This window comes from Equus przewalskii, chromosome 13 (assembly GCF_037783145.1).
Source record: "Equus przewalskii isolate Varuska chromosome 13, EquPr2, whole genome shotgun sequence".
Lineage (NCBI taxonomy): Eukaryota > Metazoa > Chordata > Mammalia > Perissodactyla > Equidae > Equus > Equus przewalskii.
Genome location: NC_091843.1, coordinates 86,000,684 through 86,027,155, shown reverse-complemented (window position 1 = coordinate 86,027,155; position 26,472 = coordinate 86,000,684). Strand labels below are relative to the sequence as shown.

The window sequence follows — 26,472 nt, the reverse complement described above, 5'->3', positions numbered from 1 at the left end:
TGCGGGCTCGGCATGGTTTTTCTGGTCCTCAATTTGAAGTGCACCCAGGGACTATCAGGTGGGTTGTGGGTTATGTCCAGAGGCCAAGTCGAAGGTGAGGTGTGCTCTGGATTGAGTTTCACCTAAGAGCCAAGCCAGAAAACGGTCTGATCTCCTTCTGCAGCTATTAAAAGAGCAGTTCCTGAAGTTAGGCCAGCCTGTGGTGGTCTCTAGGCCCTTTCTATCGCCTTGTCTTAACGCATCGTTGTTTGGAGTACGTATGTGTGTTTTGTGGAGGGCGACAGAGAAAGTAACAGATGAAGCTCGTGGGCATCTGCCTTTCTTCTGACTGGCCTCTCTCCTGGGTGTCTGGCTGAGCTGTGGCGGGCCCACCAGTGGAGGAAGAGAAGCAAGAACACGATACTGGCCAGCAACCAAAGAAAGCAGCCACAACAAAAGAAACCACAAGAGATCAGAGGGCTGGCACCCTCTGCCACGGCTCAGCTGGACAGGATGGTGCCAAGAAGGGGCCATTCTCCACAGCCATCAAACATATCATCCTTGTGTCCTATTCTCTCTTGCTAACAACCTCCCAGTTCATTGTACCAACAGGATTAGAAGATGCCAGCACCTGCTCACCGTGGGGTCACCTGAGAGATGACTCAACCTTATCTTGGGAAGAAAAAAATAAACGAGAAGAAACTGATGCTTAGTCACTTAGACTACCCTCCAGATGCCACCACAGGCTGGAGACAAGCCCTGACACCTTCACGGAGGCCCACCATATAGTGCTGGCTCTCTCACGAGCACTGGGCAGCAGCTAGCACAACACAACACCCACCATGCCCCTCTGCTGTTTTAGGAACAATTCCCCCCACTGGAAGGAACCTTCAGACTCCCCCCTGGATCCCCAGCAGTTCGATCTTACTGCACAGGAATTTTCAGTCTCTTTGGGCAACCTGAACATGTGGTTTGGGTTTAAACTCAAATAATTAGACTCCATGAGCTCCAAGAGGATAAGAGCTGGGTCTCATCGCTTTGTTTCCAGTGCCGAAAACATAAAAGGTGCTAGAACAGGAATGAAACACGCAAGGAAAAGGAAAGTCCTCGTCCTCCTGCTTTCTGATCAGTATTCAGTGCTGGCTGTGATTAGACCAGCCACAAAATTCTATGTCTTAGGTAATTTTCTTGCTACTGCCCTGGAATCAATTAATATGATATCAAATATACGTTTTAATCAAATCCCTTAGGTGGGAAGAAAAACATCTCTATAATTCTGCCAAGCCCCCAATTTTGGAAAGACTAGGAGTTACTAAATACAATAAATAATATTTTACTTGGTCTGAAGATGATACCTCAAGCTTGAAGAGTATGGGATGCAAGGAACGGGGGAGCCAAGTCTGAACCCCGGCTCTTCAGTGTGTGAAGGAAGCGGGGAGAGGCTGCCTGGCTGTCTTCCCTCCAGGCCAGTCACACAATCCCACTCTCACTACCTGCCAGCCAAGGGAAGGGACTCCAGGGTTCTTGCCTTTTTGGGCCACCCACCATTTGTACGGAAGAAGGCCGTGTTTCCTGGCCTGAAAAGTGTGAGAACTAAAGGCTGGCTCCTGTTCTACAGAGTAACAGCGGGTCTTCAGACATCACACTCCCACTTCCTCTTCAGACAGGCTTCCAGACCAAACAGTAAAGACTGACCTCAACCTCAGTTAGCACAGGAAATTGTCTAAGGACAGGAAGAAAATAAGGCCAGCCGTTCCCGCCACCAGCCACCTGTGGAGAAGCCCCCAGTAAGGGACATGACACCTAGCCTCCACTAGGTCACAATCGAGAAGAAGCTCATTTGAAAGCTATGAAACATCCTAATGTCTCTGGGGAGTGAGTTCACAGCACACGGTTGACAGCAGGCTTAGTTTCTTTTGAGAAAGTTGGGCTCCAACCAGGTATTCCCGAGGTGTGTCCACTGAGTGCACGCTGTGTGCTCCACCTGGTGCCAGGCACAGTCATGAGGGGCCATGCAGGTGAAGAGCAGTGGGATGGGGTAGGGTGTCACAGTCTTTACGCACGTTGAGGCCAGTGATACTCAAGGAGGCTCGCCACACGACCCACATCCCTGTTGCCTGAACAAGGGGCTCCTACCCATTCTGACCCCTTGGCACTCATCCACCTGGAAATGTCCCCCTTCTCCCAGTTCAAATGTCACCTCTATGTGAAACGTTTGTCACCACTTCCTGCCAAAGCGTTATTCTCTGTGTGTCCCCGCTACCCTGGCTAGCCTGAGCAGGACGTCTCTCTTTATCGCGTTATGTTGTTTTGTGTATTTATTCAACGACTCTTTACTAAGCGCCAGGCGTTATTCTCAGCCCTGAGGATACAGCAGTATCCTAGCAGGACGCTGAGCCTCTCGAGGCAGAAAAGCTTTATTCCTTTTGGCATACATCACAATTTTGTCTTAGCACTTACCAGAAACCTGACGGGTGTGTCACAGTTAAGCTTGGGGAACAAAGGTCAAGAGTTCAACTTATTTCTGGCTTTGAAACAGCCATTGACTCATTTAGGAACATGGCAGGAGACCATCTAACTATCAAACATCCTCCCTTTTCAACATATCTCTGAAAAAATGGACAAAAATTCCCCTCAAGCTGTTTATCCTTGTCAGGTCCACCCTGTGGCTCAGGTCTTGGATGTGGAGCCTGAGCTCCAGTCCTTGTTGACCCAGCTCAGTTCATTATAGCACAAGGCCAGGAGGCTGCCCTGCCACCATACCACCACCTCTCACCCCAGGCAGCCATCTCTCTAACAGGAAGAAGGCAAATCAGACCAGAGAGCAACTGGCTTCCTGTCTCCCATCCCCACTCTGGGACACAGCTCAGAGAGCAGTCCAGGCCTGTGGGGCTGACGGCTTCCATCAGCAAGTTCAAAGGTACTGACGGTGCTGGATTAAAGAGAAACGAAGACAGGACAGTCCTCGCATGAGTTTAGATCATCTGCCAGTGCCTCCCTCCAGGCGGGAAGCCTCGCTGGCTTCTCCTTCTCCGGTCCTTTGCTGTTCTTCCTGCCTTTCCTGTCTCTAAACACCATGTGCCCCGGGCTCCATCCTCTGTCCTCTTCTCTACCCGCTCCTTATCCATCACACTTGGTCCCAAGGCTTTAAATACTGCCTCGAGGCTGACGTCTCCTGAATTTTGATCTCCAACTTTGAACTCCAGATTTGCATAACCAACTGCCTACTTGACCTCCATGTGGATGCCTAACAAGGCACTTGAACTTATGTCCAAACCTAACCCTTGATTCCCACGCCCCACTTCAAAACCTGGTCTTCACCCTGTGAACCTCGTCTCAGCAAAAAGGGAGTTCAGTCCTTATACCAGCTGGGGTCAAATCCTTAGAATCATCCTTGACTCCTCCCTTTCTCCTAGAGCCCATGAGACTATCGGCAGAGCCTCGGGACCTTTCTCCTAGCTGTGCCTCTGCTGGAAAGCTCTTCTCCTGATTCCCCACGTAGCTCACTCCTTTATCTCCTTCAAGCCTTTGGTTAAAACTCTCCTCACTGAACCCTATCCTGACGACCCTATTTAACACTGCAGCTTCCCTCCTTAGCACCCCAGCACATCCAACCTGCCTTACCCTGGCTACACCTTTGGTTTTTCCTTCCAAAGCACCTATCACCTTTTTTTTTGCTGAGGAAAATTCACCCTGAGCCAATATCTGTGCCAGTCTTCCTGTATTTTGTATGTGGGTCACCGCCACAGCATGGCTGACGAGTGGTGTAGGTCCACACCTGGGATCCAAACCTGAAAACCCAGGCTGCGAAGTGGAGCACACAAACTTAACCACTAGGCCACGGGGCCAGCCCCATCATCACCTTTTAACATAGTATGTAATTACTTACTTGCTTTACTGTCTATCTCCCCCAGCTTGAATGTAAACTCCATGAGGACAGAGAACGTTGTGCAGTTTACTCTTTATGTATGCCAACTGCGCAGAACCATGCCTGATGTGGAATAGGCGTTCAGTGCAGACTTGTGGGGGTAATGGGAAGAGAGAGTGCTGTGATGTGGCCTATGTTACCTTTTTAAATGAAGGCAATGTGGAAAGTTCTTCCCAAGTTTTTTAAATGCTTGGAGGAAAAGCTGTGTTCCCAGAGGTTGGCAATTGTGGCTAACACAACACCAGCCAAACTTACTAATGAAACACACACAGGGTCAAACCGTGGGACTGGCCTTTTACTTGACTGCAAGCATTGAAAACCTCCTTTATGGCTACAGAAAATGGAGGTTTGTTGGGAGATGATATAGGAAAGTAGTAAGTCAATTAAATGTAATAAATTTTCAGTTGTCTCGAGATCAGCCTTGGTTTAGCCTCAAAACTCTGAAATTGTTTCCAGCTATGCCTGGCTGCAGCGAGGACAGCTGAAAAGGCTGTGGCTGACTTGCGAGAACCGTCCAGGACACCAGCTGGGAGGGGAGCAGCTGTGTAGGATGAACCTGGAGACGTTCAGGAAAATGAGAGGTGACAGAAGGCAGCGGGGCATCAGGGGAAATGAAGAAGGAGCTGGACAGGGCAATTTGCAGAAGAGGTGAGGGTGCTCCCTGGAAGCAGCGGGAGCCTGGAGAACGGAAACAGAAGGCGCCAGCAGCGAAGGCGGAGAATGTACACCTCCTCTACAGCCCAGGGAAATACCCACTCCTGTGAGCAGCCCCGAGGGCAAAGCCACAGAGCAACCTCTGGGGGGGGCGTGGTATGGAGGCCGGGCGGGGGAGGTTGCTCTGTTTCCGGTAGAGGAGTAACATGTTTAGTTATTTAACTCTAAGTCTGTACCATCATGAGGTACAACAGCTGATGTACAGAGTGCTAAACAACAACCGTATGCATGCTAGTTAGCATTTGCTCTTTTCTGTCTAAAATGTTATTTTTCCATAAGTCATCTTCCATGCTGACAGTTGGAAGTCATTTTGGTAGTCCCTGATAGCTATTTGTAGGTCATCAACTGTTCATAGGTTGGGACATTTTCTCTTTCACAATACCCCAAGGCAAATTGTCAGCTATCAAGGCTGTGCTCTGAGGAAGGCACGTCATGTCAGACCACATGCAGTTCCATCCACTGAATTTGCTATCAAGCTCTTCTCTTCCCAAAGACCATGGGAGGAGCCTGTACACTTCTCAAGTGCAGGGACTGTGGAGACACATGTGGCGATCATTCTCAGTCACCAAGACGAGGCTAAACTAGGTTCCCCACACTGTTTTAAGAAAGAAGAGATGCAACTTAGAATTTCATAGGTAAAAAGTTTAAATAAAAATTACAAGTAAATGGTTAACCAACCATCTGGAAAACTATCCAGAACAATGACTGTAAAAAATAGAAGTCTTACTGTGACATAATACGCATTTGTCCCATAATAAAGCAGCATTGCTTCCAAGGCCTCCTGGATTCCTCAAAGCATGTATTTTTGGCTCAGAAGAACGCCCATTCCATTGTAAACTTGCTGACAGCGGTAAGGAGTGTGTTCCCAATTCCTTCGCTTCTAAGTCTCCACCTCCACCCCAAATCCACACTCGGTGCCTACGACACAGTCCTCTACACATGTTGTGTCGTTGACCAACTTCCCATATCACTTCTGATTCCCATTTCCTTTCTAGTCTTCACTTCTATGGAAGAACATTTTGGAAAGGTCTTCCATGGTAAAAATGGTAGATTCCAAGTAAAGATGACATGAAATTGAAGCTATAAATACACTCCCCCAATTTTATACATTCACAACGAATACTGTAAAGCTGGCAGTTTGTACAGGGGATTAGAATGTTTTAATGATGATAATGCTAACTATTATAACAACAATGGGAGCAGTTAACACTTATCCAGCACTACAATGTGCCGGGCACTGGCTAAGGAGTTTAAATATAACTCATCTTGTCCTTGTAACAACCTTATAAGGTTGGTACTATTAATATCATTATAACACAGAAGGAAACTGAGACACAGAGGGGTAAAGTAAGGCTACACAGTCATCAGTGGCGGAGCTGGGACTCAAATCCAGGCAAGCTGGCTCGAGGCCATGCCCGAGCCCTTGTGCTGGATGCTGCTTTCCTGCAAACCAAGACCAGCAGCCAAGACAAAAGCACATGTCCAGCTGAAGAGGGGACACTGATCTGTACTCACAGCGGGCTTACTTAGACCTACGAGACGCCAGAGGGCAGAGGACGGCCAACAGTCATCAAGAGAGGAGACCGCAGGAGCGCTGCGAGGGGATGGTGGGGGAGGAAGCGGCACCAAATAAAGGGCCACCTACTGGCAGGCAGGTTGACCTGCTAACCCTGCAGCAAGACAGCGACAAGGTAAAGAAGTTCCGTCCACACCTCTTCCCATTACAGTGTGAACGTCACCAGCCTCCTCCTGTGATATAGAGGCCATTTTGGAATGGTTGCCCTTGGCCAAAGAAACTTCTGGGAAGAAAACCGAGTGAACAGGTCACAACAATCTAAGGTTCGCTACGATGTCCTCTTCTGCAGGACGTGGAATACCTGTCTGAGCACAAAACTGCAAACAAAGCACGAAACCCCTCAGACTAGACAAGAAAAACGGAAGCTGTAGAATCCGCTAATGTTTGAGTGTGTGCTCTGAGATCCTGCATCCTTGGGGACCATCTGAAACCACACATCCACCTAGAACAATAATGCCTTCCACACGAAAACATATCCCAGTCTCTTCCAGGACAGACAGCTGTAGCCGCTTAGACAAAGTCAAGCACCGAGACCATTCTTAGCCCCAAATTACATCACTTGTTTGAGCATCTCCTTCCTCCAAGCAGCTTTTCTTAAATCACAGAACAGAGCTCATGATCTCTGTCTTTTCTGACCTCCTCCTACCCGAATCCTTGTGCCATTACCCATACGTGATAGGTTTGAGTTAATCCTGTGTTAACGAGAGATCTGCTTGTCCCCATGTCCACATGCAGGGGACGCTGCTCTCAATCTTAGGCATCTGGCTCACGTGAAATCTTGCTTAGGACACTGCAGACACCAGGCTGGTGGCATCCAGGGCTCTTCCTTTCACCCAAGGAGAGTTCTGGTCCCATGCCTCCCAAGCTCCAAAGCTAATTCGCAATGGTATTCCAGCCTGCTTGACTGCTCAGACGCCAGTACGGGCCACTATCCTCGGTACCAAAATGTGAGCCATTCAGAGTCAGGGGTATTTGAACAGTAGTTATAAATAAAAGTAATATAACATAAAGTATTAGTTATAACATGAATCATGGATTTTTGCCCAAGAATCACCACCTTTGGTTAATCTATATCTTTAAATCACTTTGCGCATTAAGGTTTTTTAAATCTTTCAATGAAAATGTACTCCATAAAGCCCAAACAGAATTTGATTTTAGAGAATGCCAGTTCTTTGGATAATGGCTCCATTAATTATTTATCCTCTGTCTGGGAGGGCAGAGTCCATGTCAGAATTGACTTAGCAGCATTTGCTAATTCGTTTATTCTTTTCCAAATACCTAGACATTGCCCACTGCGCTGGTGCAGACGAGCCAGCATAGCACAGATTATGCTTCTGTCAGTGGACAGACAGCTACTGAGCACTTACTGTGTACACAGCAGGCCCATGTGGAACAGTAGAGCTGGAACTGCCAAAAAGACGCCATCTGCAGCCTCACTCATATTCTAGAACAGTGGTTCCCACCTTCTGGACTTCACATATGAGCACAACAGCCAGGAAAATTATTGGGAGGTCAATATTTTTATGTTACTAATATAAGGACACTGAAAATAACAATTATCTCTTCTCACCATCATTTCATAAAAGAAAGGATTTTTTTTTTTTTTTTGAGGAAGATCAGCCCTGAGCTAACATCTGCCAACCCTCCTCTGTTTGCTGAGGAAGACTGGCCCTGAGCTAACATCCGTGCCCATCTTCCTCTACTTTATACGTGGAACGCCTGCCACAGCATGGCTTGATAAGCAGTGCCATGTCCGTACCTGGGATCCAACCCGGCGAACCCTGGGATGCCGAAACGGAATGTGCGAACTTAACCAGGCCAGACCCAAGAAAGGATATTTTCACATGAAAAGGGCGAAGGATGTAATCTGAGAATAAAGGACAGTTCTTCAAATTGAATACTTTTAGCTCTATGAAATCTTACCGGGTTGTCCTTATCTTTCTTGCTGCTGCTGTGGACCTTGGAAACCTTAGCCCGGAGTGGACGAGCACTCGCTCAGAGGCGGTAAGTCCTGGGCGAGAGGCCCCGGTGAGGGAGGAAGCGGGTGTGGAGGGTGCTGGGTTAGGATGGGGACGCCTTTGTCAGAGCCTGTCTGTTTACCGTGCAGGCAGTGGGTGAGGAGTGAGGGGGCTCTTGGTGTTCCCTGTCTCTTTGGAAGCCAGAGTCTAAACATGTTTTCACTGCACCTCGTTTTAAAGTTTCAAGAGTTTATGGACTAGCTGGACTGGGTGCCACTCTGACAGTGAATAACTCTGCTCACCAGCCAGACCAGGAACTGGAGCTCGGAGGGTTTCAGCTGATGACCAGAGTCTTCGTAGAGCAGATGAGATCTATATGTCATCTTAGCACATGATCACTAACACTAGAGGTTTTTAACCAACGAGATTTTATAAGGGGAAGGAGAGGAAACGTGAAGGATGAAATGTCAATAATTTTTTAAAAAGCTAGTATTAATGCTCATATCATCTCTCTGGAAGAGTCTAGTAGGGTACTTGTCTTCTACTAAAAACACTCCCATAGGGTTTAATGTGTAATGGTTAAGTTTGCCTGCTCCACTTTGGTGGCCTAGGGTTCATGGGTTTGGATCTTAGGCGTGGACCTACACATCACTCATTAAGCCATGCTGTGGTGGCATCCCACATACAAAATAGAGGAAGGAGTGGCACAGATGTTAGCTCAGGGCCAATCTTCCTCACCAAAAAAAAATTAAAACACCCCACTCCCATAGAATTATAATTGGCAAGAAAAGCTCTCTTCCAGGGTGGGGGGTGGAGAGTGAATGACAGAACAACATAAAGAGAATCCTTTGGAAGACAATCAGAGCACACTTGTCATAAAAGACCTTACAACCAAGGCCCTCAGAAGAAGCTTCTGTTATAATTACTCAAAATTAACGACCATCAATTAAGAAGTGTCTGATGCCCTTCGAATACGCTCTCAGAACTGACTCTGTAAGATGCACTTTCTCCCGTGTGGAAGCCTCCTAGGTCTTTCCCAGCAATGATTTCAGTCTATGTGCAAATGACTTCAGGGCAGTTGTCGAAGGCTTTACTCTTAACTGCAAACCCATCTTAGCCAGATTACTCCTTCCCATGAGTTAGGGATAAAGTTTTACTTTGCATTCCAAGTGAGCAGCTATCTCCTCAACTGTTTATATGCAACTGGAAGAAACTTACAAAGTATTTTCTTGATCAATTATTCATCTGCCATGCAGGATTAGGAAAGGGCTCTTGTTTGACTTTAACCAAAATACAGTGATGATTCAAAATAAGCTGCCCAGATCAATAAAAGGCAGCATATAGCAGAGTAAAAAACACCTAAAAATTTAGTCATTAATTCAATAGCTATGAAATTTCCAGGACAATAAGTAAATTTCTTGCCTGCTAAGGACTTGGGGTCCAGATAATGTTAAATAACTCCCACAATGAACCAGGAGCCATCTTCTAAACACTAGGGCCCTGCCGTTGGCATCTGTAAACTCTGAACTCGTGGCCACTATGCTTTTTGGTTTGAAATTTTTAATACTGTGTTCATTTTCTTAATGTGTGTATTTTAGATTTCATCTGTACTGGGGCTCTCTTTAAAAACAGAAGATTGCTGGCCATTCAATAAAGCTACTGGGAGATGACATGTACTAACTGATTTGTGAGTACGGCTGACTGCACCGCAGCACAGGTCCTCACAGGAGATGCACAGTACTTCCGAAGTGGCGTCGCAGCTGAGAAGAATGCCACTGTTGCATTAAGCTCTCCAAACAGTGCCTGAAGCGCTCATGTAGATATTCAGAGCCATACTTAAGTGATTACTTGTTAATGAAATTCGAACAGAGATCATCCATGGCTCCACGATAACTCATGTCTACAATTAGTTGGTTCCCATGGCCAACCACTTTCCAAATTTTTATTAGCATATCAATTGCTATACCTGAATCTTAAGAGAGTTTGCAGTTTTCTTCCAGACCTTCCAGCTGACTCTTTACACACACATCCCAGTCCCCAGATTTACTCAAACTAATGCTTGCCTGCTCTGCTTGCTTTTAAGGAGGCGTCTTTTATCTCACGATAGGGTTGAGTTCTTTGTTCCCTTTAGATGTGATAATACACACACATTTTTTGCTTCTCTAGGGTACAGTTTAGTAAACAATGACTCTCATATGGGAGCAGAAACTCAAGAAATTGTAGACCTGAGTCTACAGGCCTTTGCACTGAGTGGGCATCCAATAAAAGCTCCTTGAATTGAAATTTGACTCTGGCCTGCCTTACAATATTTCTGCATTCTTTAGCTCTTACCAAGAGATTACTACAGGTTGATGAATTAGTAAGTACGTCATAACATTCTTAAATTGGTTCCAACACAAAGCTGTTAGACCTGACTTCTGGTGGAGGCATGATCTGTCTGGAGAGCCTGACATGAAGAGCCCCTTTTGATGGCCAGAAGCTTCCAGGGCCTCGTTCTGAGAAGGAAAAGTGGGGTGCTCCCTCTACCTTCCTCATGACTTTTCTTTGAAAGTATTTTGAAATTGGGCAACCTAAGTCACCCTACCTCTCAGAGAAACCCAGGGACATTTTTTGGCTGTAAAATTATGGGTCAGGGTCTCTGTGGGAGTCAGGAGTCTCTTCTCCTCTGCCTAAGCTTTCCAAGTCCCTGTCCCTTTTTCCCTCCTCTCTGAGGGCTGATCTGGTCCCTCTGGCCCGGGTGGGAATGGGAGAGCATAGGATCCGTCCAAATGGATGCCAGGAACAGGGTTTGCTGTGGTTATTTTCTTCATGCCAAGGTTATTTTTCACCCCGTGAAAAACATCAATGGCATACCAAGTCCTGGACAATGATGGTGGGAGGTTTCCCATGTCCATCTGGACTTCCACACACAGTCCAACTGACAGCACAGTGATTCTGCAAGCAGGAAGGCCAAACCATCAAGGCCAAACCGTCCACTTGTCTTCTCAGTCTCTTCCCCTTTTTTCTTTTCCCTTCTTTTTTTACAGTGTCTTCCTTCATCCTCAATCATTACCCATTTCCAAGAAGGCTGAGCCTGCACACACCAGGCCCGGCGCCACCACAGCAGAGAGCAATTCCCATGAGCACACCCTCTAGCCCAGCCCAGCAGAGGCGGAGTTCAGCCCGACAGCAATCCATCTGGTCAGACTGGTGGGCAGCTGCCAAGGCAATCCTGTTGGACGGATGGAGGCAGACAGAGGGCTACAGGGAGTAGAGAGCGCGAGAGCCATCCGGACACAAGCAAACGCAGAGGAGGGAAGACTGGGAGCCCGCAGGCAGCCTCGCCCCGCAGCTCCTGTGCTAGTCCAACCCTCGCGGCAACCCCAGTGGAACAGTCCAAGCCAGCACAAGTCAGCCAAATCCTGAGCTCATTTTAATGGCTTCTGTCCCAAACCTGAGTCACTGGGGATTCCACGGACTTCTGAGAGAGCCCTACATGCATTTCTAAAAACAAACTGCTTGATGCTGTCATGGAAAACCTGGATCTTTGCATTCTATGGTTTCACTATGGATTACATCCAGGTCACAACCTAAGGAAGACAGCTGGCGAAAACGGCCCTGCTGGCTGATTCCCCAGCTTTTGTAATGAATCCCAGAAGGCCATGAACTGATGTGCGTTTGTGGCTCTGCCAAGTACTGGACAAGTCCTCACCTAGTGAAGACGGAGCAGCCTGTGATTTATTCTGCGAGGGGGAGCTGAGAAGCCACCTGCCACCAGGACTCCACTACTAGACGCTGCCTCCAGAAACAAGCTGGGAAGAGGAGCGAGAGGGAGAAGTTTTTTGCTTTCCAGGCAATTCGACTGCTACCTTCCCTTTCTAAAAAAGGCCCGAGGACACCAAAGGTCGGCAAAGCCCAGGACTGCCCTACACTCTTCAGCCCCAACGCACGAGGCTATGAAGGAGCCAGGGCACGGCCCATACAATGTGGTCATGTTTGACTTCAACAGAACAAGGGCAATTCTAAAGACTACAAAAGACACTTCTCCTCCGTAGGATGCAACAATTCTAAGAAACGAAACGTATATTAAAACCTGCCAAGAAAGCAGACATACTTTAATAATCATATAGATACCACTTACTATTTGTGTGCCAAGCTCTGTGCTTAATCTCATCTGCTATCGAAGTCACAAAACAACTCTGAGTATGCGCTACTGTTACACCCATTTCACAAGTGAGAAGACAGGCTTAGAGATGTGACCCCAATCAGGCGACATTGCACCCTCAGGTGAGGTCTGGACGATCCAGGCAGGAGAGGCTCGACTAACTGTCGAGAGTGGAACAGCAGGGGCGTCTGCGCACCAGTATTTAGGAAGTGTCAGCTGGGTGCCCACCATCAGGCAAGGCCTCAAAGGCAAATCTTGCTCCCTGGGTTAACTCAATAGTCAGCAGTGAGATTTCATTATTTTTTAAGTAAGCCAGATTTTGAGATTTCCACTGAGATAGCAGATCCTTTCACAACTAATTCTAAAATCAAAATATCAAGATTTTGATGATTTGTTATACTTTTTATAGACAATGAAGGCTCTTCAAGCCTGTGGCCTAGTTATTCTTTAAAATTAGATGTGGTAGAGAAATATGCTTACAATATTTTGTAACTTTTTCATCCAGTTACATTTTACAAAAATGTCATTTTTTGCCAAAATGAAAGCTGTAAGAATAAACACAATCTGAGTGTATTTCTAAGAAGCTTTGTGTTGCTCTGGCAACAGCCTCCTCTCCCACCAGTTGCTGCAGTATCGAATAGATCCAGGGCTGAGCGGAAAGACTGATGCTCACAGCTGCAACAAGCCCTTGGCAGAGGCTGGGGCTGCCCAGACGCTGTTACAGATCGGCTGCGAGGACAGAGAGCAAGGCAGCTGCCTCAGACACTGCCTCAGATTCAAGGACCATGGCTGCCGTTCATGTGGCTCGAGCTGCCTGGTGGAGACCCCCATTTGGGGAGAAAGAGCCATGGAGCATCCCTTAGTTAGAGATGGGGCCCCCAGCCCCAAAAAGGGGGAGTCGGCTGACTGGCGCTGAATCCACCTTTCCCGTGACTGCTTCTCAGAGGGGTGCTGCTGGGCTGGAAGGAGAGAGGAAGCCCCTTCTGTCCTGCATTTCAGGGCTTAGTCCAGGTCAGTGGCCCCTAGAGAGGCGGTCTGACTATGAAGGAATCTCCACCTCCTGCCAATTTAAAATTTTGAGTAATTTCAGACTCTTTGAGATGCTGTACGTGTGCAAAACCTTTGGGAGAGTCTGGTGACCAACAGACTAGCACCTGGTTTATGCTATTGCTACCCTCATCCTCAGCCCTTCTCCCCGGAGGCCTGATGCAGACAGAGAGGGAGAGAAAAGTCAGCGAGTCCACTGGTGTGTATGAATAATACTTAAGATATGTACTAACCTTTGTGCCAAAATGAACACTCTTGCCATTTATGTGAAATAGCGAATGAGGGCACTAAAGATTTGTTGGATTATCTGCATTCTTAGAGACTGAATTCACTGGACTAACACCTTATTAAAAACTGCACGTAAACAGTCTTTAAGACTGCAGGATATCTACAAATTGCTTCTGAATGACTGTAAAAGACAGGTTGTGGCATTATGGCCCATGATGTCCCGCCCCTTACTGTAAATGGCCAGTGATTTGCTAGAAGGCACTGAGTTTCTCTAGGTGAAAACCTTTCCTAGGGATCACAAACCAGGAGTCTCGCCTGCACACCAGCCTATTGAAAAAGTTCATAATAAAGGCACGACATCATCGAGGATGAGCAAATACAGCATAGTACGAGGAAATGAAACCGGAATCAGTCTCTCAGTTCAACCAGGGCCCTTCAAGGGATTAATAAATTGTGTGGCTGGCTTCCCTTCATCTATGAGTTTGACTTTTCAAAAGCCCCTGGTAACACTTTCTCAGCAAGAGTTTTAAGATAGACACAGTGCATATGCACACACTCTGAGGCACTGTGTGTGTGAAGAGAATAAAGTAGGGCATATCTCTGATGAGATAAAGACAGACTGGTCCTAAGACTCATCTCCTGTAACATATCTGGGCAGTGAAATGCCCAGCTGAGGAGGAGAAATTTCAGATTTCAGAAGCGAATCAAAAAGGGGACAACGAGCTTCCCAGAATCAAAAATCGAAGATAAAATCTAACGTAAGGTCATGTTTTCCAATCTCCCTATTTTTCAGAAGAGGAATGCCAAGGTGCCGAGAGGTGACACATTCATCTCCGGTGGAACTGCTAGTTAGCAGCAATGCAGAAAATCAGATCCTGGCCTCCCAAATTTCCTGAGTGGCTGTGAGAGCCTGGCCATTCACGGTCTGGCTGATCCTGGCAGGTAGAGAGACGAGGCTCCCCCATGCACAGAGGTCAGGACTGTGGGCGGGCCCTCTGTCATTTCCCTGGGCCCATTCCCGACCCCCCCGCCCCCATGGGGGCCTCCCTAAGATTTGAGGAACAGAAAACATGATCTTATCGGTTATTTGAAAAAACATCTGTTGTTTTTTGGAACCTAGCTCTGCTGAGCTGGAGAGTTTGCAATAAGGCAGACTAGAGTTCATCATTTCGGGTCTGTTTCTTCACAGGCCTCGACACCTGTAAAGTGTCCAGATGCTTTCCTCCACTCAGCGCTTATCTCCACTGTTGAGTCCCACACACACGGCTTTAGGCTTTGCTGAGGGCTGTCACCTGTGCCCTGTGTTAGGGTTGTAAGTGGGTTCCTGTTTCTCCTGTTGGAGTTCAGATCAAAAAATACCTTTGTTACGATTGCTTAAAAAGTCCATTTTTTTCCTGAATATCAAAGGAAGAGTCTATTCCTCTACTTCCTTGAGGATATTTTCAAGCTGCCGTGTGTGTATGTGTGTATGTGTAGTGTGTGTGTGTGTGTGTGTGTGTGTGTGTGTGTATTTCTCCCGCCCAGAACAAGTCTCTCGAGCCTGGACAGACTGACGCGCTCCTGGTTCAGGACCCACTTTTCAGACCCATGTGGGAAAGTCTGTGGAAGGGGCAGTTTCCTTGCAGCCCATGGCCCTTCCTCTGGCATCACACTCATAAAAGAGTGAGTAAAGGGCTCACACTTTTCTTCCCACCGATTTCTAACAAGCTCATTAGTGAGAAATTCCCAGAAAGCGGAAGAGTTAGTTTGCGTTTTCTGATCAGACTGCACAGAACATCCTGTCAGGCTCCAGGAGACAGACAATTTACACCAGAACATTATTAAACACAGAGCAGCTGATCCTGATTCCTTCTGGGCCCGCCTCTTCCCCTCCCAAAGCCGCGATCGCCCTGCGTGGGGCCGGGGCGGCTGAGAGGGGTGGCGGGCCAGGCTCGCTGCCTCTGAAAGATCACCCCACTCACATTCCTGCTGCGCAGAGAGCTCGCTGCAGGGGCCCCTCTCACCTAACTCCTCAGTGGGATGCGCTGCCCTGGAAAGCAGGCTTTTAATTTAATGAGAAAAGCAAAAAGGACGAAGAGTTACTCAAACGAAACCCAACAACTCAGAACCGGAGGAAATAAGCAATGAAGAGGAACACGCGAGACAGAAGCACAGACACTTCTTCCTTTAGGGCAGAGCGGGTGACAGGGCCGCTCACTCTTGCTTCCTGGCACAGTGCAGCTGCAAAGGAAACCTGGCCGCGCAGAAGCCCGTTTTCTTCAAAGCGGGCGGTAGATGGGTCAGTGGCTGAGCGCCGGCACGCGCAGGGAGCCCATCCCTCTCCCCAACACTCACCTGCAATTCCTTGCAACAGCCCACAGACGTTGAAAATACTTTTCTTCATGATGCTCTGCACACACATAGTGAAGACGGACACCAAGGCCACCATGCAGAGGATGAAGATGCCCGTGGCCAAGAAGATAGCGGTGGCCTGCCAGAAGCCGCTGGCAATCTCGCCGAAGCTCTCGGCGTAGGGCCCGCACAGCGTCTCCCGCGGGACATGCTGCATCCCGGGGTTGCGGATGCAGCGCGCGTAGATGCCCAGGGTCGGGTGGTGGGGCCCCGGGGAGCCCTGCTCGGCCGGCTCAGCGCTGCCCGGAGTCTTGGCTTTTCCAATCAGCCAGTCGGCGCTCATGAAGGCAATGAGCTCCGCGAAGGCCACCACAATACTCAGGAGGGTCCAGAGCATCGAGCGACAGGTGACAATGACATGACACATATTGATGCTCAAGGCGGAGAAAGAGTCAGGCGTCCACGGGGTTAATAATCACAGCAAGCCGATGGGGATGGCGGCTCAGGCGGCCTCGGAGGAACGTGGCTGCCCTGCGCGTTCCCTCCCGCAGCCGCGGGCTCCCTTCACCCGGCCGTCGCGGGCTGTCATGCTGCCATGTCCGTCCTGGGCGCCAGCCTCACCTACGGGGAGAAGAGGAGGGCGGTGAGTGCAGGCCCCGCCCCCGCGCCGGCACCGCCGGGCCCTCCCCCCGCCCCCTACGGGCGGGCGACAGCCGGGCTGCCCCGCCACCCTCCCCGCCGCCTCCCGTCGCCCCCCCTCCTGGCCGGTCCCTCCGTCCCCACAAAAGCTCGGGGGAGCAGACCCTGCGCCCGGCCCTGGCCGCGCTCTCGGCGCCCGGCCGGTTCTCTTTGTTTCAAGTTCTCCCTGCACGGACTCTCGGATCCGCCTGGGGCTGTCACCCTCATCTCTAGGCGGTGCGACCCATGAGAGAGGCCAGGCAGGTCCTGCCCCCGCCCCGGGTGCTCCTGCCTCAGCCGGTGCAGTCTCAGGACGTGGACGGGGCCTCCGCACCATCCAATTTTATAGAAAAAGTCCACCAGCGCAGGGGTCCAGACAGCGCGACGTGACAGGCAGGGACCCTGCCGCCGGACTGGCTGCGTTTGTTCGAGTTCACAGGCCTGCCTCCTGATTTGGTTCTAGATGAGCTAAGTCTTGAAAACTTGCCCCAAAAGGTTTTGCTTAACAGTAGAAAGTAGCAACACCCAACTTTATTGCCTGGGAATCAAATTACTAGCAGAGACGTAAGAATTAGTATTTGCTTCATAGGTAAATGAAAATATAAAAGGAAACAATGCCATAAAAAATAACAAAACACAGCTAGCCAAACATTTTTCGTCCATTTCTCACAAGTTGATTTTTTTAGACAAAATATACTAATTCAAACTCAAGGAAGAAGAAAAAAAAACAAGGAGAATTCATGACTTACTCACTGGGGGAAATTATTCAAAACAGGCATTAATGACCGTTGACTAAGTATGTTACACAGTGGACTTGTTGACAACAAAACCTTGCCTATGGAGAATGTCCCCCTTGAACTGTCCCAATTCATCACATGTGCCTCTGCCGGACCCCAGGTCCGGAACTCAACATGCCCATTGTTTCTGATCGCACAAGGACTCATTCTGTTCCCAAGGACAAATGGCTTCATTACCAGAGGGCTTTGCTCTAAGGGCTCAAACCTCCTTCAGAGGGGCCTGAGCCCTGAGACAGGGGCCCCGTGCTCTGGGCAGACCCCCCAAGGTCGGGGAGCATCGCGCGCAGCTCACATCAGACATCTGGGTGCATGGCTCTGTTCTGAATGATTAGATCTTATTAACCAAGGTCACCTCATGTCCAGAAGAACCACCAAGAGCCCCCTGGCATGCTGGCAGCGGGGCGAGGCAGGGAGTAATTGAAGAGGAAGAGAGGGAGGGAAAGAAGGAAGCCCAGTGTCAGAGCTCCCACACCACACGGGCTGACTGCCTAGTGGGAGGTGATCACTTATCTCAGAAAACACCATGCATTTAAAAATCCTCACGTCACTTGAGCTATACAAGATGCTGTTGGGGGAAATCAGCTAGAGCAAAACTAGGAACACAGGCACTTAATAATTGTCTCTATGTGTGTTTAATTTGGCTGTGTGCGGGGCAGGGTGAGGGGCTGTGTTCCTCCTTAAAGTCTCGCAGTCCATCAGGTCTGGGTTCCAAATCCGGCTCCACCACCGGGACTGGCCACACGGTATCTAACTCCTCAGAGCCCGGGCTTCCTCAGCCTTCAGCTTCCTCATGTGCCACATGGGGCAGTAAGGGGACCCTGCCTCCCAATATTGTTCGGAGGAATAAGCAAGAGCCTGTGAAAGAACCTGGCCCAGCGCCTGGCACAGTCAGCGCTCAGTCAGCATCAACTGCTTCCTCTCAGAAGCTTTCCCCCAGCTCGGAGGACACTGGTCGGACAACGGAACGATGGAGGTGCTCAGGGGGTAACAGAACTTGGCCATCACCCGCAGAAAAAGACGAAGCACAGGCTCTTGAGAGATGGATGAGGTCACTCGTGTCTAAGCTTCCCTGGTGGGCTTCCAGGGCAGGGTCCCGGTCCTCCTTCCTGTCCCCCCCGCCCCTCGCCACACAGCTGCTAACCCAGCTGCCAGACTCAACTGTGGAAAATAAATTAGCCTCAGGCCAGAAGTATAACCTACTCCACTCACTTATCCCCAACCCCGCCCCCCAAATATTACCAAATAGAAATGCCTTTTGAGGAAAAACTTACCAATCCCAAAGAGCTCTCGAGGAGACTGACTGTAATGAAACCACCCGTTCTGAGTGAGAACAAGGAACAAGCTGAAGTCGCCCAGGAGGCCGCCCACGGGCTCACACCCACTCTGACCCCACAGCTGAGAGCCTGGCCCACCAGGAGAAAATGAGGCTTCTGCACAGTCTTCCAAGTTGATTAGAAAGCCAGTCTACTGACAGGCCCAGCCGACCTCGCTCCTTGCCCCTCTTCTGTTGAATGGCACGTTTTCAATGCAAATATAAAAGCTCTGCATGTTTGTCCCCTTGCAGGACTCAGGATCTGCTGCAACCTCACAGGTGCCTTGGATCTTAGTGACCATGCCAGGTGTCCACTTCCCCAGTCAGCAAGCTCTGCTCAGGGTCAGGAGTGCAATTAGGTTGCACCTTCTGAAGCAAAAGGATGTGAAACTTCAGTTGAGGGGAATGGCATATTCAGCCTCAGCAAAATGGTCTACACCAAACTGAAGGCAGGATTATGTAGGGACCCATGTGCCTAAGTTCAGAAATCACAGTGGCCTGTCCATCTGTGCTAAAACAAGCCCCCATCTACTGCACCAAATTCTCACATCCACGCCAGAGCGGCTAGAGTGAGGCCTTCAAATCCTTCTCTGTCTGGCACAGGGAGATAAGATGCTCCCCAGCAAGGTTGCTAATTGCGACTGTAAAAGGAACAGCCATGATATCCAAGACAAGTCCTCACATTGGCGGGACAAGGGAAAGTCAAGAGACGCAGCAAGAAGGGGCTTGTGTGGTGGTCTGTGCTCTGTACGGTGTCCCAGTGTGGCCATGTCACATGTGCAGGGAAAGGCAGGCACCTGCTGAGACAACCTCCACTTCCCCATTACAGATCTTCTTGGCCACAGGGATCCGGGCAGGGAGCTCCTCAGCACGGCCTCCGCTGCCATCCACCGTGACGCCTGCTCCTCCAAAGATCACCTAATGAAGCCGGCATTCCACGTGAAAGTCTGCTCTCCCCGGGCCACCAGATGCGTCTCCCCTCCAGGACTCCTTACTTTACTATCACAACCCTGAAAGTTGTGGATAATGTGGACAGCCCTCTGACTTTCAGAAAATATGCTATGATAGTCACTGAGGTTTGCAGAGGAAAGCCTCTTAGCAAGTAATAAGAAAAAAACTAAACAAAAGAGAATCCTGCAGAAACCAACAGTAATACCATCGTCAGAATCCAGAGCAAGCAGGCACTGAGAAATGGTTGGTCTGTGGGAGTCGGTCACATATACCTTCTCCACAAAGCCCTAAAATCTAAAAGGAGGGTGATGGTGCTGAGCGGGGCTGAACCGGGTTTGTAACTTCCCTCACAGGGTCCTATGTTTGGCAGCTTCCTGCTGTCAGTAAAAAGGAAGAAAGTGCATGTGAAGCAGAACCACCAAGGGCCAGCTGACTAGGAGATTACGGGAACAGAAACCGGGAGCAGAGTTCACACTGTCCAGAGAGGTGGAGGCAAACCCAAGGACCCCGATGGAACGCAGCTGCAGACAGCTCGCGTCTCCACCAGGACATGGCAGAAACACCCACGGAGGCGGCCATGGCAGAGACAACACTTCCTCACGTCCTCACCTTGCTTCTCCTTTTCAACTTTATTGTGAAAATTTGCAAACATGGACACAAGTTGAGAAGCACACACAATGAACACCCAGATTGACCATTTGTTAAATTTTGCCCTCTCTGCTCCGTCGATCTATGGTATACACACTCATGTGAACACTCACACACGCACATTTTTTTTCTGGGCTCTTTGAAAATGAGTTGCAGATGTCTTGACACTTTGCCCCTAAATACTTCAGGATACAATTCCTAAAAATAAGGACATTTTCCTACATAACCACAATAAAATTAACACACCCTAGAAAACTGACAATCATTCCCTTATACTCAAAGCCTAGTTCACACTCAAATTTCCCCATTCTGCCCCATTTTTTATAGCCATCTTCTTAAAAGCATGACTCAATCAAGGTTCATGCATTGCATTTTGGTTATGTGTCTTTAGTTTCTTTTAGTCAAAAATAGTCCCTCCCCCCCAACCTATCCTGCCCTGCTCGCAGTTTTTCCCTTGACGTGGACTTTTTGAAGATCCCAGACCAGTTGTCTTACAGAACAGCCAGAACACGAAACTGGATTTGTCTATTTCCCCTGAATGACATTGGAACTTGTTCTCTATGCTCTGTGTTAAAGAAACTGGCGGTTAAATCTAAAGGCTAGTTTAGATTCGGTTTAAACATTATTGGTGATGCTGTGCAGACAGAGAGACAGGCAGACAGAACAGGCCCAGGCTCCTCTCGGGTCTAAAGAACCTGGACTTTCGTGAGAAAGTGGGTGGCAGGCTGGTCTGGGCAGGACTATTTTTTGAGGGCTCCTTGGCTGGGTTCTGATGCCGCAGTTAGGAAGCCCTGTTCTGAGAGATGCCATCTGGAAGCTAAAGAAATCCTTTACCAAAGGAGTTTTACTTCTAAGAAATATCTGCTGCATTTCTTTGACACAAGACCCCATTTTATATATAACTTACGAGAACCCAGGAAGACCTGCAGACCGGGGAGGGAGACACGGCTCTAAGGAGGTGCAGCTCTCCAGGGAGGGTTTCCTCGAACCAGGAGAGCGGTGATGGCGATGAGGAGAGCTTTGGGGTAACGAGAAGGAAGGGCTGTCCTTCCTCTAACTTCAGGGGCCCCCTTTCAAAAAGGACAAACCTGGGCTCCCCGATGCTTCTCTCGGGCCTTGCCCTCTGCCCGCTACCCTCACCCCTCAGCCAGGTTGGAAGGGCATCAGGCACTGGGCGTTCCCATGCTGGTAAAAGGGCACCGAACGGTGCAAGCTGGGATGGCGGCATCTTGGGAGCTTTGTAAACACACCTGGGACCAAATGGGGTCAAATCTCAGCTCTGCCACTCAACAGTTGTGTCTCCTTGGACAGGCCATTTGTATTCAACCTCTGCAAGCCCGTTTCCTCATCTGCAGAAGCAGAACAGCATCTTCCGCACAAGGCTGCCACGAGGATTAAAGGGGACGGCGTCTGTACCATAATCAGCATAGCTTCTCATCCACTGTGCACAACGTACATTAGCTGTTATTAATCACCATTACATGATTAGCTTAACCCAGCACTTGTGGTTCAGTAAGTACTCAAAAATATTAACTCCTATTATTAATAATAAATTTACTACGCTGACCCATGTGGCCCAAATAATCAACGCCCTTCCGAGCAGGCTGTAATTTGCTCCCACGTCACTGGCAGTTTCTTGGCTGATGTCACATTCATTGTCACCACCTCTCACATGTATACATAGCCACACAAAGGTTCGGCAATGTGGTCCCCATCCCAGCATCTTCTGGAAGGATAAGAGGATGAGGTAGGTGGAATTTGTGTGCTTCTGCCTTCCGAAAGTTGGAAAGAGCCTCTGGAGTGGGCTTCTTAAAGTGTGCTCCCTGGACCACCCTTATCTCCTGAGGGGGATGTCAGCCACCTGTTTAAAAAAGCGTAAGTTCCTGGTCCCCACACACTGAGTCAAACTTTCTGGAAGTGTTGCCAGAAACTGCACTTTTCACAAGCTCCCAGGAGAGTCTTTACACCGTGTAGCCTAGGAGGCAGCTGGGGGGAGGCCTCCTACCGCTAAGGTCGACCTGCGCCGAGCAGTCCTGGGTGCTGGGGGGCGGGGTGGGAAGGGGAGATGCGAGGAGGAACGTGGCCCAGCTCGTCCGGACAGAGTCAGACCTCCTGTCCTCGGCCCAGCTCCCGAAGCCACGCAAGTCCAGGAAGAGTGATTCCGCAGGGAAACCAGCTGTTGCCCCAGCTCCCGTGATGTCCAACACTCCTCGCGCGGCATGAAGGGTCGCCCATGCTTTCAGGGCCTTCTCTTCAGAGCACAAAAGCAGCTTGAGAATTAAGGGACAGTGTTGGGACAACAAGCTCAGCGCCTTGCAGGACTTTTTTTTTTTTTAATCAGCTACCAAAGGAGGTGGTGCAAATTCTCACTTGCCTTGGCCACCTGCTAAAATGCACTGATTACGGAAATGCAGCCGGCTTGACTGTATTTAAGGAGAGGGTCCAAGCGCACTAATTTATGGCCTCAACATGCTCAACGCTTCCTACTTATTGCCAACATCCTCTCCTGCATCCCATCTCCAGCGCCCTCTCCTGGATCTCGGTGGTAAGCCCCCTCCTGCATCTCATCTCCAGCGCCCTCTCCTGGATCTCGGTGGTAAGCCCCCTCCTGCATCCCATCTCCAGCGCCCTCTCCTGGATCTCGGTGGTAAGCCCCCTCCTGCATCTCATCTCCAGCGCCCTCTCCTGGATCTCGGTGGTAAGCCCCCTCCTGCATCCCATCTCCAGCGCCCTCTCCTGGATCTCGGTGGTAAGCCCCCTCCTGCATCCCATCTCCAGCGCCCTCTCCTGGATCTCGGTGGTAAGCCCCCTCCTGCATCCCATCTCCAGCGCCCTCTCCTGGATCTCGGTAGTAAGCCTCTCCTCCATCCTGTCTCTGACTCCGCCGGGAAAATTCTCACGCTGCGGTTCTCAACCAGGGCGGTTCTGCCCCTTCCTTCTCTCTGGGGACATCTGGCAATGTCTGGAGACACTTTTGGTTGTCACAACTTGAGGGGGTGGGGTATGCCGCTGGTATCTAGTGGGTAGAGGCCAAGGATGCTGCTAACCACCGCCAGTGCACAGGCCAGCCCACGACAGAGCAATGTCAGCAGTGCTGAGGGTGACAACCCTGCTGTGGAGACTTCCCACGGACGGCAGTTTTTACATTTGGAGGTGCAACTTAAAACAGATGTCTAAAAGCTTTACATTTTAAAAAGGTCTATTCTAATGAGTAATATTTACTAAATTAAGTTCAGTTTTAGTTATTTTTCTGAATTTTTTTTAAGATCCAAGATGGCAGGCTGACAGGATGTGGAATCCACCTTGGCAGAGCGGATGGACCCCTGAGCCTACCTCTCCCGGGGTCCTGGAAGTTTCTCTGGATCACGTACTAAAGTCAGCTTTTTTCAGTCATCTCTGTCCTACAAATGGAAAAATGGGGCTCCCCAGTCATTAAGGCTGGGGGTTCATCTGCTGTTAACCTTCTTTACCTCCACCTGAGGGTCTTGGCGTTTGCCTCAGGAAACTGTGAGTGTCGCCACATGGCATTTATTTCTCTCAAATTCCCCTCCTCCAGAGTTGGGCTGGCCACTCAGTACATGCTCAGGTGGCCTTGGCCACTCCAAATGTGAGGGAATCTCAAGGAACTTACTGAGCAGACCTAAGTAATTTCAGGCATTCGGTATTGCCTGACCCCGGCTTGGTTCCCTTCTCCCAGATGCTTCTCTCTCCCACTGAACATGTCGTGGTTTCAGCTGCCTGGTGGCCCCTTCAGGACAGCAAGGGCCCCCTTTTCAAACCACCTGAACAAGCCTCTTCTTTCTGGGCCTGGAACACCCACTGAGCTCCTGCTCACTGTCAAGTTTGCTCTTCAATTCACTGGTCCTGGCCAGTCATACATTTCTTTCTGGATGCTCACTCCTCCTGTATCTAATCAATCTGCTTTCTGAGTACCCATTTCTAGAGGGGCCATTTTACACTTCCATCCTGAGACAGCAGCAGCCAGAGAGCAGGTCCCCGTGTCTGCTCCTATTTTCTCAATGACCCATTCTTTAAGATTTCTCAAGCCCACTTATGCATTTTGGAACTCTTTTTCCTTCTACAAATGTCATCATCTAAAAGTCTTTAGGAGGCAAATCTTTCTTTACATGTCTGTTTCTGTCAGACAGGAGGGACTGAAGAACCACCTTCCATGGTAGATGCCAAAGTGTGATGGAGCTCAGATGCTATAAGCCGGGAGCAATGTGCCTATGCCCTACATACCGTGGGGTCAAAAGATATTTTGGTTTGTTTAAATGGAATAAGAACTTGAACTTCAAGAGTTGCCTTTTAATGTCACTATTTTATATAGTTTTAAACAGAAGTTGTTTTTCACCTTCATAATGAATTCTGTGCTATCAGGCAAAACAGGTGTCTTAAAATGAGCCTCATTAGTCTTTCCAGGATCAATAAGAAAGCAGAGAATTTTAATGGAGAAAAGTAACAAAGAGAGGAAAATAAAGAACTTACAGGAACCTATACAGAAAAGTCAAGACACAAAACCTCCTTTTGCGTGAACTCCCTGGTGTCATAGAGAGGAGGCTCAAATGCCCTCTGTTCAGTGACTCAACTCTGAGAATAAATAACCCTTAGAGGACGGGCTTCTGGCTCGTTCATCTCAGGGGACAGCTGCGCAGCCACTCCTGCACTGGGGAGCCCCGCCGCTCATTCTGACAGCAACTGTAGCTCTCCAGGCCCTTCTGTACAGAGGCAGAAAGAACCACTGCTTGTTCACGAGACACAATGTCCCTGGCCAGGGTCCCTTCCAACAGCTTAAGAAAGTCCAAACATGATAAATGGAGAGGATTATGCCATCTGTTCTTTCTGAGTCCTCACACAAACCCAAAAAACCTAAGAATCGACTAGAACAAGAGTCTCCTCCTGACTGGAAGCTTCTGGGAATGCTCTTGTGGATGACAAATATTCTCTGTCCCTCCTTGGAGGAGAATTATGTTTCGCTTCAGTCGATCCAGCGTGAGCAGGAGACACATGCCACTTCCGAGCAGAAGGGCTTATGAGCTGATGCTTCACTGTCCTGCCCTCAGAAAAACCCCAGACAGAGACCCCTCCACCAGCCTGGTCCCTGACAACACAAAGCAGAGGCCCAGCCAACCCTCGATGGACACGCGGTGTGGGCGACAAACCAAACCTCCGCTGCTGCCCGTGCTGAGGTTTTAGGGTCACGCCATCACCCACCCTCTTCCAAGGGGCCGCTCCTGGTGGATCAGAGCGCCTGCCCTTTCTGTCTCTCTTTGGTGTCAGCTTAAATTCAACTTCACCGTCCCTTACAAGACACAAGGCAAAGGACTTGTTGAAATTAAACAACAATAAAAGTCATCTAGTGAAACACATCAAAGCCTGACAACGATCTCAGAAGCAGCCACTGTAAACTCAAGGAGGTAAGCTGCCACAATGAAAGCTATAAGCTCTTAATATATTTCTTTTAGGGTTCATGAGTGGAAGTACTAAGAAAGAAGAAAAACTCCCTTTTGAGTAAATGAGCACATCAGAAGTGACTCAGAGCGACAGCCTGAAGAATCACTTCCCACATTAGGTGCTTCTCTGAAGTCTCTTAGCACAGAGTCCTGACTCACTTGGAGCTGCCTGGGCTTTCCTTTCTCTGCTTCTATTTCTTCTACCCTCGGGGGGCTCCAGCCACCTCCTGCGGCCGCCAGTTAGATAGCAACTAAGCAGCCTGCTGCCTTAGCACAAGAAGAGACCTTGAGCTTTGCTCAGGAGACATGTCCAGGAGGTGGAGGGCTGCCCAGAGGCCTGTCTCCAACATGAGGTAGGCCAGGGCTTTCCAAGGAACGGAGACCACGAGGCTGAAGTGAGGGTTTCAGCTAACAGAAGGGTCGAGAGGCCATGGAGCAGGGCAGGGGGACGACCAAGCCCTGGGCCTCCAGCTGCTGGGCAGTGACGGCAGGCCAGGATGCACCCATCAGAGCGGAGGGGGTGAACAGCTGAGCCCATGAGGAACCAGGGGGAAGGAGGGAGTCACAGGTAGACCCACAGGTACTCTCTACCATGAGAATCAGGATATCCTTCTGGAAACGTGGTCATTTCAGACAGGAGGATGAAGAGTGTGGCATCGGGGTGAAAACTGGTGATTCCATGAGGAAGGCTTTCATCAGGAGCTCATGAGAACACCCGCTCTTTAAAA

At 49.3% G+C, this 26,472-nt stretch overlaps 1 protein-coding gene across 14 annotated transcripts in view; it reads right to left on the bottom strand.

Annotated features, from left to right (window-relative positions):
• LHFPL2 (LHFPL tetraspan subfamily member 2) overlaps nucleotides 1-26,472 on the bottom strand; it is a 157,981-nt gene that overhangs the window by 8,692 nt on the left and 122,817 nt on the right. For 9 of the 14 annotated variants that reach the window (XM_070571554.1, XM_070571562.1, XM_070571560.1 and 6 more), the window contains one exon: nucleotides 15,909-16,526. In XM_070571554.1, the coding sequence (XP_070427655.1) occupies nucleotides 15,909-16,332 (424 nt within the window). In that variant the 5' untranslated portion in view covers nucleotides 16,333-16,526. Of the gene's footprint in view, nucleotides 1-15,908; nucleotides 16,527-16,708; nucleotides 17,084-18,651; nucleotides 19,057-26,472 lie in introns of those variants that run through there. The other 5 variants (XM_008516556.2, XM_070571565.1, XM_070571567.1 and 2 more) reach the window with 5 other exon arrangements.